This window comes from Calidris pugnax, unplaced genomic scaffold, assembly GCF_001431845.1.
Source record: "Calidris pugnax isolate Ruff unplaced genomic scaffold, ASM143184v1 scaffold60, whole genome shotgun sequence".
Taxonomy (NCBI): Eukaryota; Metazoa; Chordata; class Aves; order Charadriiformes; family Scolopacidae; genus Calidris; species Calidris pugnax.
In genome coordinates, this window is record NW_015090831.1 from 6884941 (window position 1) to 6905930 (window position 20990).

The 20990-nt window shown below is 36.5% G+C and overlaps 1 protein-coding gene across 1 annotated transcript in view; it reads left to right on the forward strand.

The window, feature by feature from the left end:
• ACTR3 (ARP3 actin-related protein 3 homolog (yeast)) overlaps positions 1-20135 on the forward strand; it is a 31103-nt gene extending 10968 nt beyond the window's left edge. Inside the window, exons 2-12 of the mRNA XM_014941186.1 lie at positions 4671-4726; positions 8899-9023; positions 9568-9678; positions 11228-11323; positions 11881-11988; positions 14097-14240; positions 14961-15134; positions 15874-15966; positions 16467-16592; positions 18546-18629; positions 19232-20135. Coding sequence (XP_014796672.1) covers positions 4671-4726; positions 8899-9023; positions 9568-9678; positions 11228-11323; positions 11881-11988; positions 14097-14240; positions 14961-15134; positions 15874-15966; positions 16467-16592; positions 18546-18629; positions 19232-19327 — 1213 coding nt within the window. The 3' untranslated portion in view covers positions 19328-20135. The remainder of the gene's footprint in view (positions 1-4670; positions 4727-8898; positions 9024-9567; positions 9679-11227; positions 11324-11880; positions 11989-14096; positions 14241-14960; positions 15135-15873; positions 15967-16466; positions 16593-18545; positions 18630-19231) is intronic.
• The last annotated feature ends 855 nt before the right edge of the window (positions 20136-20990 follow it).

The following is a 20990-nucleotide window of genomic DNA, read 5'->3' on the forward strand; positions in this document are numbered from 1 at the left end:
GGAGCATGATCCCTTGGATGGGTTCCTCACAGGGCTTCGTAGAGTTGTGTGTAGTTAGAGAAGCCTTGCTGGGCTTGGTGTGCAGGCTGTGAATACACCAAAGCAGAATTTAGGACTCTCACACTCGAAGCTAACGTGTATGCTGTACAGGTTACTGTGCTTGGGAAGCCCATTGCATCTGCCAGGGAAGATACGAGGCAGTGAATGTGTTGCATTTGAGTGAGAGCTTGCACAGAAGGTTTGCTGTGGCTCAGATGGTGGACAGTGGTACAAAGCCATCGTGAAGAGACAGCAATTTGATGAACAGAAACAACCACAAAAGCTTTCTGAAAAAAACAAAAATACTTCCATATATATTTGTTTTTCTAACATTATGCACCTTGAAGGTAAACCAGGAGACCATTCTGATTTCAGCCTAGTCCTGACTTTCTTTCCAGAGAGTTTCAAGTTTGTTACTCCTTCCTCACTACAGAAAAGTGGTTCTTTTTGTTTATTTGTTTTTTAAAGTTGCATTGCACTTTTCTAGTGAGGCCAGTGTTGGAGGTACATCTTATTCCTGTTTCTATGTGCATTTAAAAAAAAGTGTCCTATGCATGAAATTGCTTTTAGTCCAGGTCATTAGGAGTAGCTGAGGGGTAGGCTGTAACCAGGGTTTGCTCTACAGTTGAAGACCAGGTGGCATTTGTCCTCTAGAGCTCATCTCTGCTTGAGCTTGGCTAACTTGTGTCTTTGCATGGAGCTGTCAGCAAAATGACAAGGATACAACTCGTGTTGGGCCACCCTGTTTCTGTTGTACTTCTCAGAGCAGCTAAACAAAGGCATTGTCTGTGGAGCAGTTGTCCCCCTGTTCCTCAGCCCTTAGTTAAAACTGCAGTTGTGCTAGAACTAGGGCATATAAATTTGGAGAATATTTACAGAATGACATCTGTTGTGGACAGGAAAGAGGGGGAGCAAAGGCGCATGGTCATGGCTTGTGGTTTGCAGACGGAGGTTCTGTTAATGATGTTCTCATTAGAAGTTCTTACCCTAAGTGCTGTTTCCTGTGGCTTTAAAATTATCTGCATGACTGATACGTAAGTAACCTTCAAGTGACATTGCTTTCATGTCATAGCCTCAGAAATGTCTGTTCTAGGTGAGAGAGCACATATAAGAAATCCCATTAGTGTAGCTGAGAACATTGTGGAGAGCCTTTTGGCTGTCCTTCCAGAGATCTCTCAGGCACATCAGTCCAGAGCTACTTTACAATTTCAGGGTGTGAGTTTGAGGTGGATGTGACTCTAGAGATATTTCTCCACTGATGTGGATTAGTAGAGTTAACTTAAAAGGAACCTTCCTTAGTTGCTACCCCTACCCCATTTCTGGTATGAATGTCCCCTACAAAAAGTCATGTTTTGGTTGTTGCAGTGTTACATCTGCATAGGCCAGAAGATGTGTATGAGACCCCATTGCCTTTTGGAGAAGACATTGCAAGGAGGTCACTGGGGAATATCAGCACCATGTATATATCTATTGATAGATAGCATAGAGGGGTGTGTATACGGTGTATATGTATATGATTCTCTATATACCTACACGTACATATGTATGGAGACTTTATGGACTGCTATTGGATACTTTATAGCTTATCTTCTAAAGTAAATGTGAAGGTCATGATTATCCAACAAAATTTTATGTGGTGGTATTTTTTTTTTTCCTCCTTAAATGAGCTACGAGGCTTACAGAAACACTTCAGGTAACTAAACATGGAGAAATAAAGGAAAACATTTGAACGATCGAGGGGTTGAATTCAGGTTTTCACCTTTGGGATTTTGTAAATCAGTTCTGTTACAGATTTTTTTAATAGAAATCCGCTTATACTTTTATGCTCATCTGTACAGTGCATTGCGCTCTTATTGCTGAGTGCCCCAAATTCAGTGTGGGAAAGCTGAGTTCATGTCTCATTAAATGGCATGTGCCTGCCTGTCTCCATGGAAGTCCCTCCTGCTGCTCTCAGGGCTGTGTGGCAAGCACTGATATGGAAATCATATGCTGATATGTAGCAAGCTATGATTTATTGGAAAACTGTGACCAAGTATTGGTACTGTCTTATGATATCTTTAATATCGGGGGTTTTATTTCCTGTAGTGGCAGTGATTGCTGCCCTGAAGAAGACAGGGTGTGCCTCATTCCCCTGTGAATCATCCATTAGTCAGAGACTTTGCGCTGTATGAACTGCTTGTGGAAACTGTATACTTGTGAAATGTAGCTTGCCTGTGGTATCCTTTTTCGTGTCATTTAAACGCTTACTTCAAGTGACAGCGGTAGAATAGATCTGATCAGTCTGAATAAAGCCTCATCTTTGCGGAAGTTATTTTTTAAAAAGTTAATTTTTTTAAAAATTCCCACTGTTACTAGATTGTGCATTTGAAGAACAGAAGATTTTAATCCATTTTTATTAATTTTTTAATTTACCTTATTTGTCTCACCTGTTGCCTTTTAAACTCCATTTTAACTGAAGAATATCTATGTACATTTTTTTTTAAATTATGAAGAACAAGCTGACTGTTTATTATGTGTATTCCCATAGTCCCTGGCAGCCTGAGCTCCTGTCTGGAGCCCCGTAGTACAGTATGAATGCTGCAGAGGGCTGGCTGTGCCTGTGAGTGTGGAGCTGGAGGGGCAGGGGGTCCCTCCCCTGACCCATGGATAAGCCACAGTGGCATTCATGATGCAGAAAGGCAAGGAAGTCTGGGCACACTGGAGATGTGAAGCCTTGCAGCTATAATCCTTTAATATTCAGAGACCACAAGCCATGTGGGTTTTGGGTTTTTTTTTAATTTTTTTTTTTTAAGCCTAAAAATGTGACTTTTATTTTTTTTATGAGTCAGGAGACTTCTTGCTGAGTAGGCCATAGTATTTTTAGATATGCTGATTTTATGTCTGAATATGGTCTTTTTATGTAAAATGCATCTTTCATTTGACCATTTTCCTTTCAGTCTGCAGGCTGTGTGTGCGCTGGGCAGCCTCCCACACCACAAGTGGCTAAACAGCCCCTTACCTGCAACAGTTTAGCGTTTGTTTTCTTTGAAATACTGAGTTTAGTAATCAAATAGTTTTAATTTTTTTGCTTAACGCACTTCTGATCTAGTTGTAGGTTTATGTAGACTTCAGGCTCCAGAGTTCCTCTGTAGATTTAGCTTTAAAATCCACATGCCACAGTTCCAGATTTACAGGGGAAGGTAGAGGGAGTGAGTCAGTATTTGCTGGTTTTCTTATTAATTTTCTTGTGGAACTAAAGAACTAAAAGCCTCTTAATATTAGAGCTAAGTTCTTTATTCTGTGTGACAGGCTACAGAAGCATCAGATTGTGGAAGTCTTGATACTTAACAATTTAAAAAAATTTTAAGTCTGTGAAGTCTGAGTTGTGTATCCTGAGCTTAGGCACATAAGGGTGATCTCTTCATGGGGTGTGAATTTCTTTCTTTTATTTATTTTATTTTTCTTTCATTATTTATATTATTTCACCTGTGAAGTTTTGTTTCAGTAAACATTCCCATTGATCCATAAGAAGTCCAGCTTTTTGCATGGTTGCTCCCGACTGTTGCGGTGTGTTACGGACAAGATCAGGTTCACAGCTTTAAAATTGCTTGTTTTGCGAGGCCTTTTTGGTGTTAGATGAGGTCCTGTGGTAACAACTTCCTTATTTAGAGAGAAATATACCTTCCTGTTGAGAATACTGTTTCTCCTGGCCCGGCACTAATGTGCACCACCAATGTCAGCGATAGAAATTGTGTAGGCGTTAGCAGACACGTGAGCAAACTGCCAGCTCCTGCATCCGTACCATCACAGCAGAACCTACTGCAGCACCACCCCTCTTCTGTCCTCCAAAAACCAACCTCTTGCTGTACTCATGGCCCCTTGTTTTGCTGCGTTATTGATGGAGATTTAGGGCTTGTTCAAGTTACTACTGCTTTCTGCAGCCTAAGATCTTCCAGGTTTATATCTAAGTGCTGCAAATTGTCGAGGTGCTACTACAGTGTTCTGTGCTTTAGCTGATGCTGCGTATTTAGTCAGTGGGGCTGTCGGGCTGTGTAAAGAAAACAAGAACTTGCTCGTGTCTGTCTTTATTAAAAACTTGTGCATAGGCTCTAACTCTTGAATGCAGCGTGCATTTTGGTCTGCACGTTTTAGAATGTGCCTACACTGTTAATTCTCTTGTAGCAAGATTTCTAGCAGCTGGATCCTTTTGTTACTGTGAGTTTTGTAGTCGTTTTTGTGAATACCATGGTAATTTCTTCAGTTTTCTTGCATCATGACAATGAAAGGGATGCATGTATCTGTAGCACGTGCTGAAAATTGGGTGGGCGAAGGTGTGTAGTTCTTTTCCTCTTGCTTTCCTTTGTCTCTTAAACACATTTTCAAGGCTTTTTTCCATTTGTTTAGTGGAATTTCCTTTGCTGCCACGGTTGTTATGGTCTGTCAGTACTTGCCACCTACAGTAGTACATCTTGGAATGATGGCCAGCCCTGCTGCCTGCCCAGCTGGCAGTCTGTTTGGTTTGGGATTTTTTTAAAGAAAGTTCAGTAGATCTTTTTGATGCTGGAAGAGAAGTATGTTCATCAGAAAAGGGAGATATCTTTGGTATTTGTGGCATTATATATTATAACCCAACCTTTTTTTTGTCTCAATAGGTACACAAAGCTCGGATATGCCGGTAATACTGAACCCCAGTTCATTATTCCTTCATGTAAGTATTTGTTACTTGTGTATTAGTGCTGAAGTTCCACTTAAAGATTCTATAATACTCTATGTCAAAAAAACCCCACCAAACAAAAAACCAGAAAATGAGCAACTTGAAGAGATCACTGAGTGATGACACAGAGTGATAGCATGGCTCTTCTCTGTTTTGCTATGGATGCTCAGTTTAGAAAGATATATTCATTAAAATGATATACTAATGTTTGAAGTTAATATATTGGGAACTGAAAACATACTGAAATAGCCACAGGAGTGTGGATATATTTACTTTTTGGAAGGTTTTTCCCTTATTTGGGATTTCTCAGGTTAGTTTAGTAGATTGTAACTAGAAAAAAAATTAAATTGGATGTTTTAATATCTTTAAGATATAAAATGTTATACTTCCTAGATATTTTTCAGTACTTCAGCTGTGTTACTTAATTTACTATGTTTTGTAAACAGAACAGGGAAACATTTAACTTATTTATTCTACATATAAAATCGCTTATTTGCTCCTTGTCTTGTGAACTGTTTCTCCCCTTGAAGTAATATAGCTCTACTCTAGAGTGGAATTCAATCAGCTTCCTTTAGAAGTGCTTCACCTTTTGACCTTCTACACCACTTGGCATTTTGTCATTGTTCATCCGTGCCAAAGTAATCACGTCTTACATCCTGGTAAAAAGGAATAATTAGTACACCCAGTTTTCCTGTTGCCTTTACAAGGAAAAGAGCTAGAACTAATAATACTTAAGCACAGTTGCAGTGAAATAGAACTTGATAGTTCAGGCTCTATGTTAATTTTTCTAGAAAACATGCTTCAAAAAGCGATTTCATGGAAAGCTAAGGTTAATTCACTTAATGCATTCTCCTATTTTCATACAAGTGAGAGAATCCTTTCAATTTCTTCTGTATGTAGTTATTCATTCATTTGAATGTAATTTGGTTTATCTCAATGGCATATAAAATATACTCTACAGTTTTTGTTTTTCACACAAAACCTAGTTTTACCATTAAATTTTAAAAAAAGCTAACAAACCAGTGGGGGAAAAAAAAAACAACTTATATTGCCCTTTAAACTTAATAGCAATCTTTAATTTAAAAATGGGCAAATCATTATTTTATTTACTTTCAGATAAATAGGGTTTATATACTTTTTTATGCATCTTCAGATTTGGTTTATTTAATTTTAAAATTGCTTTCTTGCTCCAAAAAAAGGAGAAGAAAGATTATGACACTTTAAACAAATTCTGGGAATGAGATGACCTGTCAGATCATTAAGCAGAGAAATTTATACAACATGAATGCTATTAAAGTAGAGGAGAAAGGGGGGAAAATGAGACTTTTTTTTTTTTTGACAGCTTTTTGATACATTGTTGTGTATTTAAAAAAAACCAACCCCAAACGTGTGCTCTACTGTAGATACTCCTACAGCTGAAATGGTCCTTGACTGCATTTCTCTTATTGAAAAGGGCATTTTTCTCATTTGTACTGTACTTCAAGTTAAATAATAACACTAAGTGCACAAGTTTGCATTAGTCTTTTGCCTCAAATGAAATCTAATAGCACTGGTGTAATCCACATTAAAAGTAGAGTATAGCAGTACCTAGTTTCAAAGTAAAATGTTGTGGAAAACCGTGGATCTTTTCAAAACGTTTGCTGTCTTTACTTTCCTTAATATTATCCACAGAGGAAAAATGGGTTGGTTTCTCCTTTGACTTCCAGCAATGGTAGCTGCATGGTATCAATTTGATTCTCTAAAAAATGTTTGCTGTGAAACAGGTTTGAGCAGCATTCCTTCTGCCTTGTTCAATTGCTGCTTATCTTATTTACTTCTGCTCTTAACAAATTTTTATCTCCCACTCCTCTCCTGTTGTCTTCTTGCTTTAATTATCAATATGGTTCTGTAGAGGTGACAAATGCTTGTTTGAAAAGTGAAGTAAATGGGAATATATTGAGCTGATTTTTTTTTTTTAAGAGACTTGGGTTCACTGCTTTCCTTCCTGGCTGCTTTTTGGATCCTAGCAGATGATTAATTGTGCTTGATTTTTCTTCACTTAATCCATTTTCTCCTGGTGTATGGATGGGAGTCAGCTTCTGTCCATGACCCAGTAGTTCTCTTGATTTGTCATCTATTTCAGTTTATCTATAATAGTTTACATGTTAGATGGCCTCTCCTTTACCTTTACAGGAAAAAAAAAGGGCTTACGTATTGGTTAAGCACAAAAATTGATTTGATGCAAGTATGTAGTCTTTTTTGTAAAAGCTCTTAATTCTTGTGCCAAGCAAACCAAAGGCAAATAGGCTCTGAGATACCACTGGAGCGCTGCCCATCTTTAGACGCCACAGTAGCCTAGCTCTGGTTCCAGCAAGATTTATTTTCCTGTTTGTTATTTTCAGGATGTGAGTTTTGATTCAGGTTGTTCCCTGCTTGTATCTGATTTTCAAACCCAGGGCTGAGGAGGTCAGCAAACACTTTGACTTGAAACTTTCTATACTCCTGTGGCAAGTTATGGTATTTTACTTGAAACTTCTTGAAGATAACACACATCTGGACAGAATTTCCCAAAACGTGTGAGCTCTGTAATGATGACCTGAAAAAATATTTGGCAAGATTCTTCTTTTCCCTTGCAGCAGACGCTGGCCTTGCGACATCTCCTTCCCCACGATTTTAGTTTCTACTTCTTATCTGCCCCCCGTGCTTTCAGCTTCCTCCAGCCCTTTGCTTCCTCTCAGCTCTCCTGCAAGCTGCTACAGAAGTTACGGGATGATTCAATTTTCTTCCTGAAGAGCTCAAAATAATGTTTTCGGTTTTATCCTGTTCAGTCTTTCACAACATTTTGGCTGCGCAGCTCTGCTGTTGTTGCTCTTTATGGGATGAGAAAGGAGAAGGATGGGGAGCATCAATGAACTAACGGTGCTTTACCTTAGCATGCTATTGATTTCCAAATCCTAAAGCTGTCCCACCTGGTGGGCTTGAGGCTGCAGCAGCTGTTTTCATATTTTTTTTTTTTTTTTTTTAAATTTTAGTTGTGAGCAAACAGAACTTCTTACTGAAGGTGAGAATTAGAAAAATAATTCTGCCTGTGAGCTTTTGGAGCGTGGCCTTTGAATAACTAAGGCTGATATTAATGCTTCTCATATATATGAATTTCCTAATTTGTGTAAAGGATTGTGTTTAAAGGCAATTAGGAAGACTTGAAAATACACAGCAGGTATTGCTGGCACTGCAGCTCTGTTAGCCAGGGGGCTGATGCAAGAGATGAGGAAAGGGAACATCTGTGTTCCTGTGATATCTAATCACTGATCTATCTTTCCAGGATCCTGTGTTTAGCCTTAGCCAGTATTTTTCTGATAAAACCATTTGCTTTATTTATGATGAGTAATTAGCATGGAAGGAATAAATTGCCAAGACATGAACTCTTAACTTTTGCCAGTTATTCCTTGAAGGAGAGATATATAGTATTTCTTAAATAAAATTCTCCATCCTGTTCTTAATGATAAGATAGGAATAGGGTTTAAAGAAAGAAATTAAACAAAGACTTTGTGAAAATCTGTTTTAAAGCATCTAAAGATGCATCATGGGTCCGTTTGTCCTTTTAAAAATGCTCTTTCTATTCCTGTCCAATTTTCTTTTTCTGTATCCCTTACATTTTCTCCTACTTTTTCCTTCCTGGCTTTTTCTACATGTTTTTGCTGATTTAGTTGCTATTCAGTCCCTTTTTGTGTGCCATATCTCACTTCCATAATATGTCCAGAAATCCTATTTGTGCAAGTGAAGTAGAATGTCCATTTGTATAAAGACAACATGTTTTCTTTCTTGCTTTTTATAAATTTTTTTAAAAATTATTATTACTAGCAGAGTGTGCGGAAAATTAGCAAACTTGTTGAATATCTGTAGAGATATCCTTAGTGATTCTTTTTATATTTTATCTCCCTGATTGCCCTTTGAGTGTCTAACAATTAAATCTATTTTGGATTTGTGTTACTTTATAAATCCTAATTATGTTTACCCATGATTGGAATTAAAATTTACATGTGTTTTATTTAGCTTTTCGGTGCTTATGCCTGAAACAAAGGATGAATGCATTTACATTGTGTTCCAATTTTTGAATGTTGGGTTGTTTTTTCTTTTTTATTGTGCAGGATATACAATTAGGTTATTGTTTGTATTTTCTGTTAAAGGTATTGCTATCAAAGAATCGGCGAAAGTGGTCGACCAAGCACAAAGGAGGGTTTTGAAAGGTGTTGATGATTTAGACTTCTTTATCGGGGATGAAGCAATAGAAAAACCAACTTATGCAACCAAGGTATTAAAAGAAATGCTTAAAATAATTTTCCAGTATTATTTAGAAAGCATCAGCTATACAGTAAACAGCTGCTTAAGAGTGTTTTCTGGTTAACTTTAATCCTACTTTCTTATTAGCTCTGTTCTAATGGAAAATAACGTTTGGTATTAGTTCTGTTGACCTCCAGGGGCCTGTGGGAAGTTGCAGAAATGTATGTGAATATGTATTTCTTTTGAAGTGGAGGGAGGCTGGGAGAGTGTTGAGCGGAAATGTCACATTCTTTCATGTTCCTTGGCATCTTTTATCAGCAACATGAGAGTCAGGATACTGGGTTAAGGGGGACCTCTGGTTTATCGTAGTGCCACCATTCTGTTGCACTGAGAAAAGCACAATATGTTGTCTCTGCCATTCAAGGTTGGAATCTGAATTTCAAACAGGGAAAACCTAATGCAAGGTTTCTTGCGTATGTAGATCATATGCTTTTACTGTACTTGAAAACACTGATTATTTTTTTTTTCCTTTTTTCTTTTGTTTCCAATTCTATTTCGGTATTCTTCTGCAACAGTGGCCCATCCGCCATGGTATAGTTGAAGACTGGGACTTGATGGAGAGGTTTATGGAGCAAGTAATCTTTAAGTATCTAAGGGCAGAACCTGAGGATCATTATTTTCTTTTGGTAGGTAAAATTATGTCCTACTTAAGAAATTGCATGTGACTAATAAGAATGTGTTGATTTATGTAATAATTCTTAAATAAGAATATACTTACCTTGAAAACTAAAGGAAATATAAATTACCTGAAACTTTCCTGACCTGGCCTATCCCATCCAGGTTCTTTAATCTTCTAAACATGTCAGTCTGAACTGCAAACTTTTTTCTCATTTCCGTCCAAATTGTGTCTGTTCTATCCCTTTTTTCTATTGCTTACCCACTGAATTCAGTAATCATGTTGACATTTTTGAGACAAAAAAGTACCTGTGTGTTTTGACTTGACATAATTACAATTATTTTGTTTTTGCAATGCTGCCACCTGGATAGTATGTCTAGACAGTGATTTTTTTTTTTATGTGAAATCAGAAGAATTTCTTTTCATATTTGGGTTAGACCCGAATTAAGGTTAATGTTATTCAGAAACATCTGCTATTCCTTAGTATTTTTTTATTTAAAGCCATTGAAACAAGCAATTTATTTTAGTGTGATGTTTATAGAGCAAGTTTGGAATTTGAGGCATTGGCCATACTTGTTAAAGAACATCTCATCTAATGCAGCCTCTTCTTGAAGCAGGTCCTATTAGGTCCAGTTGCTCAAGCCTGTGTCCAGCCAAGCTTTGAATATCTCCAAGGATCAAGATGCCATAACAACTCTGGGCCCTTTTTCCAATATTTGACCACCCTCATGTTTCCGTTTTTCCCTCTTAACACTGACTTAGGATGTCCCATGTTGCAGTTTCTCTGTGGCCCCTTGTCCTGTCACCTTTGTGAAGAGTCAGGTTCCTTCCTCTTTCTAGTTTCCTATTACGTAGTTATTGCAACAGAAGAGTGATACTTTCTTTTTCACAAATATGCTGTAGCACTATTAAAAATAGTCTTTCAGAGGAGAGACTTAATTATGTGTGGTATTTTAACGAAGATTAAAGGTTACTATCATAGTGTATTGTATGTTGTCTCTAGTTTCTCTGTTGAGCACACTTCTGCAGCTGATCATATCAACTTGTTTTATAGTGATTACCTTCTGAAGGAAAACAGCTTTTTTTCTTTAATGAGTCACTGATATTTTTTAAAAATAATTGTTGTTCTTTTAAATGTGCTAAACTGCATCCTTTGACATTTTTAGGTTGATAGTTCTTGATTCTTTCGAGTGAAATCTAAAGTTATAATGAGCTACCAACCCACAAAGGGGGCCTTCGATGTAAATTCTTAAGCAGTAATTACTATAATGTTTTTATTGCACCGCTTGTTTTTGCAATGCAGATTGCGTAAGTTCTGTTATTGTCAGAGGAGTTTCTAGATTTTCTTAATTGCACCATTTGCTTTTAAAAGTACCTTTTGCACATTATTATTTTTACATGCTATTGTTGAATAAAGCTCATCTTTCAAAACTTCAGATTTGGTGATTTTTTTTTTAAATTATTTTTTATTTTTAAAGTCAAGTATTTGATATGAATGTAAGTAACACTGTTTTTTGGTTTGTGTTTTGTTTTTTTTTTTTTTTTTTTTTGTCTCGCAGACTGAGCCTCCATTAAATACTCCAGAAAATAGAGAATATACTGCTGAAATCATGTTTGAGTCTTTCAACGTTCCAGGGCTATATATTGCTGTTCAGGTAAGGGCAGGGCTGTTGAAAGTTAGAGCTACAGTGTTTCTCTTTGAGCTAAAACTGATTCCTCTATGAAAACTGTACGAGTGGTGTTTGAAATACTTTTATGTATTTTTGGTTAGCAGTTTCACCACTAGGTGTTTGAAATGCATTGATTCTGTTGTCTGTTTGCTGGGTACTGTTCTCCTATTACCTGTGTAGAAGGTGACCTCCAAGCTGTAGAGTATAATATCTGTTGTATCATAAATAAATAAAAAAAATTCATGACAAACCACATCATAATAATGGTATTAGGCCAAGAATAGAATCCTTCTCCATATGAAGTAGCAAAAAAGGTGTTTGAACATGGCTAAAGAAGCATTAGGAGTTAAAAAACTACATTTGTGCAGTCTGTTTTTCATAAGCTGTTGTGTACAGAAATAAAATATTACTGAATGAGTTTCCATGCTGTAAATGACCAGGAGGATGTCAGTCTGGGTATTGTTGGGAGGAGTAGTGGAAGGTGGGATCTGCAAAGCAGTGCTTTTATTAAGATTTGGGTTTTATGTGTATTCTTTTACAAGGCTGTCCTTGCCTTAGCTGCATCTTGGACGTCAAGACAAGTAGGAGAACGAACGCTGACCGGCACGGTTATAGACAGCGGTGATGGTGTCACCCACGTTATTCCTGTTGTAAGTATAAAGCTATAGAAACAATTTTACCAGAGAACAGTTTGTCCTGTAACTTCTCTGAAATTTACACTTTACACAGACTGAAATTTAGCTAGGAATCTTCAAAATTGTCAGATAATTTCCAGGCGTGTGGGTTTATTTTTGTAGTGTGGAAACTCCTGAAGAACTCTGCACCTTGAGTTTGTCAGGGCATATTGTCTTTCAATGACTCGTCTTAAAAGGTGATTTGCCAAGGTCGTGCTAAGTGATCAATGCAGTTGGATTGCTTACCATATTTCCTGTTTATTGTGCTGGTAAGAGAGGAATATGGACTTTACAGTAGTGCAAAAAGTTTTGGAAACTTGTTTAATTCAGTCAATTAATATATAAAATAGAAAAAATGCAAAATATTTGAGGGCAGATGTAGTATTGTTTACAATTTTTCTCCCTCTGTTGACCAATGTTTAGTAGCATGCTATCCTGCATCAGTGATACAAGCAAAAAGAAAAAAGTTCCTACCTGACTGGAGAATAAAACCCAACCCTTAAGGTTAATTAATGTTGAATATCTGTTCCAATATATCAAGTTGCTAAAAGCAAAAATTAGTATGATCATGTGATGTTTTATTAAATAATTAACATTTACAGTTGCAGTTTCTTAACTGTCAAACTGTTGTTTTTGATGTGGGTATGTATTTCCTCTTACAAAGCTACATGTTTGAAATTTTTATGATTGGAATATTTAATAGCGTTCTTCATTTCAAGTGGCTGGTGATATGTCTCTCTGCCCATCTTTCCTTGGGAAATTAAATGCATGTCTAAGCACCAGGTGCATTTTTCTTTCCAAAATAAGGTTAGATTACAATTTTCAAGATTAAAATCTATACAAAGCTTTATCATGCCACAGTAATCTAAATTTTTAAAAATTATTTGTTACACCAAATAGTAGTATTGGTGATGATAAAACATATGCTGCCATGTAACAATTTGTTACAAATCTTGGTGGAATCTTGTGGCTAAATCCTTGTTCAGACTGTTCATCCAACATGGCATATTTTTATTAAGATGTAGAAAACAATTGACATTTCAAACCTTTTATAGGTTAACTTTTTAAAAATTGTACTTACTAGTTAAAACTGCTGTTTAAAACAGTTGAATTTTTCTTCATTTGTTGGTTTGTTTTTTGTTGTTTGTTTTTTTTTTTTTAATTGAAATAAGAATAGGTATTCCCTATAATTTGAAACGGTAAGCTCCTTTGTAGGGTGATGTTCACTTAATTTCTGGAATTTTTAAACACATTGAACAAATTGACAGCAATAGTATACCACTTTTACTATAAAATAGATAAAGAGGAATGAAACACTTATCTCTGTAGTCAAGTTAACAGTAACCTTATCTTCTAAAAAATTCATTTTATATGAATGTATGCTGTATATAAATTTTAAGCATTTAACATTAGTGTGATATCTGGAGGCATCTGTTTGGATGTAGCAGGGCTGGTGAGGTTGAAGGCATTGAAGGTTTTTGGTTTCTGTGTTTGGACCAGATGCTTTTAATGCCCTGACACTGGCCCCCAGCACGAGTGTGACTTACTCATCCATCATTCTACCCTCATATGGGCCAGGCTGATGTCCGAAGCTGTCTCAATTAGTCTGCTGAAATGATGCATTTTCTCCCTGCTTTCAGCAAATTAATTTTGGTTCATGTGGATTGTAACGTCTTACATCAGTGACTGTGACTGCAGAGCCACATCATTTATTCTATAATACTATTTCACGATACAAGGTTCCTTGACCTTTTTGGTAAGAGTAACCTCATTTTGAAGAGGAAATAAAGGCCAAGGAATAGCGAGTATAGCTATTTGTCTGCCTTATACACTAGTGACCTTTCTGTTCCTCCCCACCTTGTGCGAATTATGAACCAATGCAAAGTGTAACACTTTAACAAGTGAAATAAGGCTATTGAAGAATTGGATTTCTGGTAATTAAACGAGTCAGTCTTAAAGGGCTTCCATCTCAGAATCGCAGGTAGTGAATAGGAGTTTAAACTCTGTGTCTTTCCCTGTCCCTCCTAAGCTTTGTTGAAAGGAGTTCTTGTCAATGTCTCCCTCCCAATTAATTTTCTGTACAGGCTGAAGGATACGTGATTGGCAGCTGTATCAAACACATTCCCATTGCCGGGCGAGATATAACATACTTCATCCAGCAGTTGCTGAGGGAGCGAGAAGTAGGAATTCCTCCTGAGCAATCCTTGGAAACAGCTAAAGCAGTGAAGGTAACGTATACGTTGCAAGCCTTAAGATTATTTTTAGATCAGGGCTGGAGACCTATTTTAAAAATACAATAATCTCTTAATCGTTATCCTTCCAAGTAATGGTGCTCTGTTTCTAAATAATGCAAAAATGTCTAAATAATAACATTAAACACCTTAAACTTAAGGTATACACTTGGGTTAGACTCAATTTGGCCTAGAATTTCCTTCTTCACTTGTGGTCTCCCCTTTCTCCTCCCTTCCCTTATTATTACCATTGTAATACTCAGTAGGAAAAGTTCTTGGTGGGATGCGTAATGTAAAGAGCTGCAATTACTCTTATTCCATCTGAATGTTGACGTGTTCTTTTTTGTAGTACAAAGCTATTCCAAAAGACATTTGGCTTAAAGTACGCTTCAACCTTGTTTCTATAGCAATTCTTCAATATACTTTAGAACTCATTTGTCACTGTTGTAGAATTTTAGAGGAAAAAATAAAGATAAGTAATTTAGCTCAGCAAGATGTGCTGTTTTCAGTGCCACACGGAAATGATTTGTAGTAGCAGAGCCATTATCTAACTGTGTACAGTAAATGGCAGTTCACCCATTTTTGATGCCTATTCTGTATCTGCCAATTTAAAACTCTTATTCTTAAAAGCTTAAATTACTACACTTTTTAAAGTTCATACCATCTTCTCTGCTGTACTTAAGAAGATACTTCTAACTGTACATATTCAATTTTCAGGAACGCTTTAGTTATGTTTGCCCTGACTTAGTAAAAGAATTTAACAAGTATGACACAGATGGTACAAAATGGATTAAACAGTATACTGGAATTAATGCTATCTCAAAGAAAGAATTTACCATTGATGTTGGCTATGAAAGATTCCTGGGGCCAGAGATTTTCTTCCATCCTGAGGTAAGTTAATTTGAATTGTCTATATTTTTTGTTTTAGGTGCATTTCAGATGATAGCATATAAATAGTATTTTAAAGAAGTGTTTATCTTATGTTTCTCCTTATTTGTAAATATATACCAGCTTTTGCTGTTAAGTCAATGTCGTTTGGATTCTTGATTGCCAGTAACGTTTATAAAAGTTTGGGTTGATGTCCAAGCAAAGCACTATATTTGAAGTTTTTAAAGCAAATGGATTATTAAACCCAGATTTTCTTGCAATCTTCAGTAGAATTTCCTGGTCTCACCACATTGTACCCTGTTTTCTTACCTGTCTGTTGAAAAGTCAAGTTTCTGAATATTCTTTTGTCTTGCATTTTTACCTTCAGTTTCTCTTCCAGTGTTGGGAAAAATAAAATGAGAGTAAAGCCCCCTCCTACCTCTAGTCCTTCTCTATATTCTCCTCTTGCAGCTCTTTTCAGCTTTACACTGTTTTGCTCTGATGCTCGGCATCTGTCAAAGACATGTATTCTTTGACCTTTTATGGTTGAGAAAAACTAAGAGAATAGCTGGCAAAATAGATATTATTCTTTCAAACCTTTTATAAATGGCAGCAAAAATAGCTAAAATAATTATTTCCATTATTAGTTTTCATGACATCTCTAGTATAATAGTTCTTTCTCTTCCCTTTTTCTCTTTGCCCCCTTCCCTTTGTGATATGTGGTCCTACGTGTTGACTCATCTGTTTTTATTCTTGATTGTAGTTTGCTAATCCTGACTTTACACAACCAATCTCAGAAGTAGTAGATGAAGTTATTCAAAATTGTCCCATTGATGTTAGACGTCCTCTGTATAAGGTCAGTAGCTGTAAGGAAATTTTTTTTAGTACTTATTTTGGAAGGATTGTGCTTTATATTGAAATATGTATTTGAAACTCTTAAAAAAAAAAAAAAGGGGGGGCAAAACAACAAACCAACCACAAAATTAACTACTTTTCCAGAACCGAGTCCAATATGCAGAAGACTGTATGTTATTCACTTACACTTTTTCAGAACGTGATGTCTCATTACTCAAACTCTTATTTAAAAGAAAAAGAAATAAGGGAAGCATAAATCTGGGCGAAAGAAGCGAGATGTACTAAGATATAAATGGATTTTAAAGCACAGCCAATTATGATGTGACAGCCTCTTTGTGAATTCATATTCTGTCATGCTTAAGTGTTAGATAATTTAAAACTTAAAGTAAAAGCATACCCGTTAACTGTCATTTTAAAAGCTATATTTAGAATTTAAGAATGGGTTAAAGTTGGAGATGTATGTTTTCATGAGCAGTTAATAATTCTTGTTACTCAAAACAGAATATTGTCCTCTCTGGAGGCTCAACCATGTTCAGGGACTTCGGCCGCCGTTTACAGCGAGACTTGAAAAGGACTGTTGATGCCAGACTGAAACTTAGTGAAGAACTTAGCGGTGGCAGACTGAAGGTTAGTTCTTGCAGCTAACGCATTTAACCAGCATCTTTCTCTCCCTTGTTACCTGGAAAATGCAAAAATAACGTATTGCAATGACGCTTTTATTTGTTGAAATGTCTTTTCATTTAAAGTTCTCATAGAAGCTTTTCAGAGACTCGTATATTGTAGAAAATTGTAGACCGGTATTACAGAATATTTATATAATCCTTTAATTGTATGAAGCTGTAGTACTATTTCCCAGGTGTGCACTTGTGCTGCCTGGCCTTTATGATTGAACAATCAGCCTCAGCTAATGAAAGGCTGAGGCTTAAGCAGTTGGTCACTCCCCAGCTTTTTTTTGCTCTTAGTGCTTATTGATTAGTTGCAAATCATTATCCTCAGTCTTTTGAACTTAAATAAGAGAGATGGAGCAAGCTCGTTGTTGAGCCGCCCAGGTAGTCAGAGGACTCAAGCACTTGTCCTGTGGAGAAAGGCTGAGGAAACTGGCTTGTTTAGAGAAGAGAAGGCTTTGGGAGTCTTAATAGTGGCCCCACAGTATATGTGGAAAGGTAATCGAGGAAGTGGGACCAGGTCCTTGATGGTGGTGAGTGCATGAGAGACTACAGATACAAACCGAAACGAAAGAGGTTCAACTTGGATAAAAGAAAGAACTTTTTTATCGTGGGGATAATCGGGCATTGGAACAGGCTGCCCAGGGAGGTTGTGCAATCTCCATCCTTGGAGGTTTTTGAGATTTAGCCGGGAAAAACTCAACTAACTTCCTCTGACCTTGTAGCCAACTCTGCTTTGAGCAGGAGGCTGAACTAGAGACATTGAGGTTGCTTCCCACCCAAACTATCCTATGAAATGACTCAATGTCTTCACTAAACTGCATGATCCTTTATGTTTTTCCCACTTTTAACCTCCAATACAACCTTTACATTTTTTCTGTTGACGTTGACTCTGCATACATAAAAGATACCAGCAGAGAAATAAATTATTTTATGTTTTTTCCTTTTAAGGCAAGACTGAAGTGACTTTCCTCATTTATTTTTAAGTAGTAATCTAGCTAGATGAGCTCTAACAATACTTAAAACTCCCAGCATGGCTTCATAATATGCCATGTAGACAACTCTGAAATTTCAGTTACGTCCAGTTCTCTGGTTCAGGTACCCATTTTATTCTTAGTTCTCCTTACTAGACTTTTACCACTTAGTAAGGAAGCAGGATATGAATAAGGAAATCCGATGTGGATTTCCTTCTTCAGAGTACTGGGCATTTCAAGTAGTCACTGGCTTGAATTTTGATAATGTATTGCAAATGATTTTTAGATACTGTTTTGAACTGTTCAGCTTTCAGCAGATTGTACTGAAAAAAACCAATTACTTCTTTCTGAAACTGTTCCGTACACTGCTATTTTTGATAAGAACAAGTAAGGAATGAAGGTTTGTGTGGGTATGGAGGGAAAGGGCTAACTGGAATGACTGTTGTAGTTTTGAAAAGCATGACTGTGACTGTGTTAGTCCTGGATAAACTTTGAATCAATCTGCAACTGATGCTTTGTTAAAGTAATGAAATGAAACTTAAAAATTAACTTTCTGAAGTGTTTTTTTGAAAGGGGTAAGTAGTATGGATCTAACAGCTGCATAAATAAACACTCCCTCAAGAAATTCAGCAGAAAATAGAAGGTGGATAATTGGAGAGGATCACTGTATTGGAGCTCTTGGGAGAAAATTGGTGTGAATGCAAGTATCTCTTAATGTTTGGTAAAGTCGGTAACTAGTGTTTTATAAGCAAGAGCTATTTCTTAGTCTGGGTTGTACAAGAGAATGTGATGCTATAATTATAAACTTACCCAGCATTTAAGAAAATACTAATTTGTGAAAAGTAAGCTTGCAATAAACACTCCTTTTGAAAAAAAGATTGGATGTTTACCAGCGTAAGCGACTTCTAATGTATTCCTTTTTTCTCTCTTTTCTTTTATAGCCTAAGCCCATTGATGTACAAGTCATTACACACCATATGCAAAGATACGCCGTTTGGTTTGGAGGATCAATGCTGGCTTCCACAGTAAGTTAGCGATAAAGCTGAGCATGTTTTAGTCATTCTGGGGTGTGCTTTTTGGAGTTCTTGTTTCCACTTCATGTTAAATGCAGTTGGGGGATTTCTGATAGTTCTTGGGTAGCAAATACAGCCTCCCTACCCCCTTTGATGTTTTTGCATTAGACTTTAAAGATTGGAAAGAGCAAATGAAAGCTCAGTTACAGCTGTGAGTGAGTTTTAGGTTTGTGGCAAAAGACATTGATTGCATTGCTGTTTAGCCATGCATGATGTAATATTAATTTTCTTGGGTAGCAAATACAGCCTCCCTACCCCCTTTGATGTTTTTGCATTAGACTTTAAAGATTGGAAAGAGCAAATGAAAGCTCAGTTACAGCTGTGAGTGAGTTTTAGGTTTGTGGCAAAAGACATTGATTGCATTGCTGTTTAGCCATGCATGATGTAATATTAATTTCAGGACTTCCAAGTTATCTGTATTTTGTTTTTTCCCATTTGCTATATAAATGTTACTATTTCTCAGATAAGGTGTACATACGATTGACTAATTTTTTTTCTCCTTCCCTTTACAGCCTGAATTTGACTAACTAATTTTTTTCTCCTTCCCTTTACAGCCTGAATTCTACCAAGTATGCCATACCAAAAAAGATTATGAAGAGATTGGTCCTAGCATCTGTCGTCACAACCCTGTGTTTGGAGTCATGTCTTAAAACTGACCTTGGAGGGGTCAGGGACAGGGAGGTGGGGAGGAGGAGTCTTTCTGATTACTTGTTTGTCTGATGGCTGGTATTAAGATAACAAACATGACTTGACAATAAGAAAAAGACCAAACACAATTAAGCAGGATTATTTTAATAAGTGTCTCAACATGCGGATGTAGTGGAAAGCCAAAATGATCACGTTTTTTCTTTAGATTGATTATTTGAACCTGTGCGTAACAAAAGAAAAAAGTGGATTTTAGTTCTTTCTGTGCCCTGATATTTTGTATATTAATGGATTATCCAAGATTTGGTGGGATTTGACGGTGTGTAGATAGTCAGCTCTCTAATGCTTCCGTTGTACCCTTTCATGGGTGCAATGCAGGAGCTTGTTTATATTTCATACTTTTTTATACTTTGAGGAAAAATATGAATTAAAGAAACTGTAATATTTGAGGAAAAAAAAAAATTTACCAGTGACCAACTTGAAAGTAAATTAAAAAAAAAAAAGTCATGACTCATGCAACTAGTTCTTGCAAATCATGACCAGTCTAAATCCTGGGTTCCATACAATGCGAGTGCTTTTGGAACTAAGAAGCTACTATCTTGGATTAACCGATGCCTGCTAGTGCTTTCTGATTACTTGGTGCATTTTCATACTATCTCTTGCTTTAAAAAAAAAAAAGTAAAGACAAGACTGTTGGACCAGTATTGCAGTTCTGTAGTGTCATTTCTAATTAAAAACCAAATAATCAGGTTATCAAAATTGGTGTATTTAAAGCCTAACACCATTCCAATAAAGGCACAAAATTTCTTTTTATGTTTGCGTCAGACTTGTTAATCTCATTACGTGGGGAGTTGTGAGCATGGGTTCCTACATATCCGCTGTGGTTTTTGAAGAGTAAGATTGGTCTGTGAGGTAGAGATCATTATGTGCATTGTGTAAAACAAAGTGTGAGCATCTTAGAACTGCAGTTTATATGTTCATCTAGATAGCACTTATCCATATAAACCTAACACCTCCTCCATTGTTAGGTTTCTTCATCTACTTTGTTCTGTAACTTTTTTTCCCCCCGCTTTCTTTCAAGTGGTGGTATACGGGAGACAGCACTGCGTTTTAAATCTCTGTGGTTTTTCTGCAAGAAAATACCATGTAGATAAAAATAAAGTGAAAACAATCTCTTTCTCATTCTTTCTAGGAAGAACACTTTGTATAGTGAATGGAATTACTTAGAATTTCTATTAATATTTGATGAAAGACACTTCTGAACTCCAAATGTAGTTGAGGTTGTTTACATAGAAGACCACAAGAGGGAGCTCTCTTGGTTTCTTGAGTTGCAAAGATTCCTCAGACTATTTTTCCCTGAGAAGGTTATAAACTGCCAGAGCTTCTAGTTGCTTCAGAGCATGGTAAATGAGACTCCAAAATAAGGATAAATACGGGAAAGTATTTTTACAGCAAGCATTATAACACTTCACATGCTGGAATCAAGTAGAACCTTGGAGCATACAAGAAAATGTTAAATAGTTGTAACACAAATACAAAACTGTATTATTAACATCTCCGTCAATGCCACAATTTTTGAGATTTTTTTCAAATAGTCACTTTTTGAGTCATAACTGCTGACTGATTCGTGTGGTGAGAAAGACTGATAGGCAAATATGTGAAAAAATA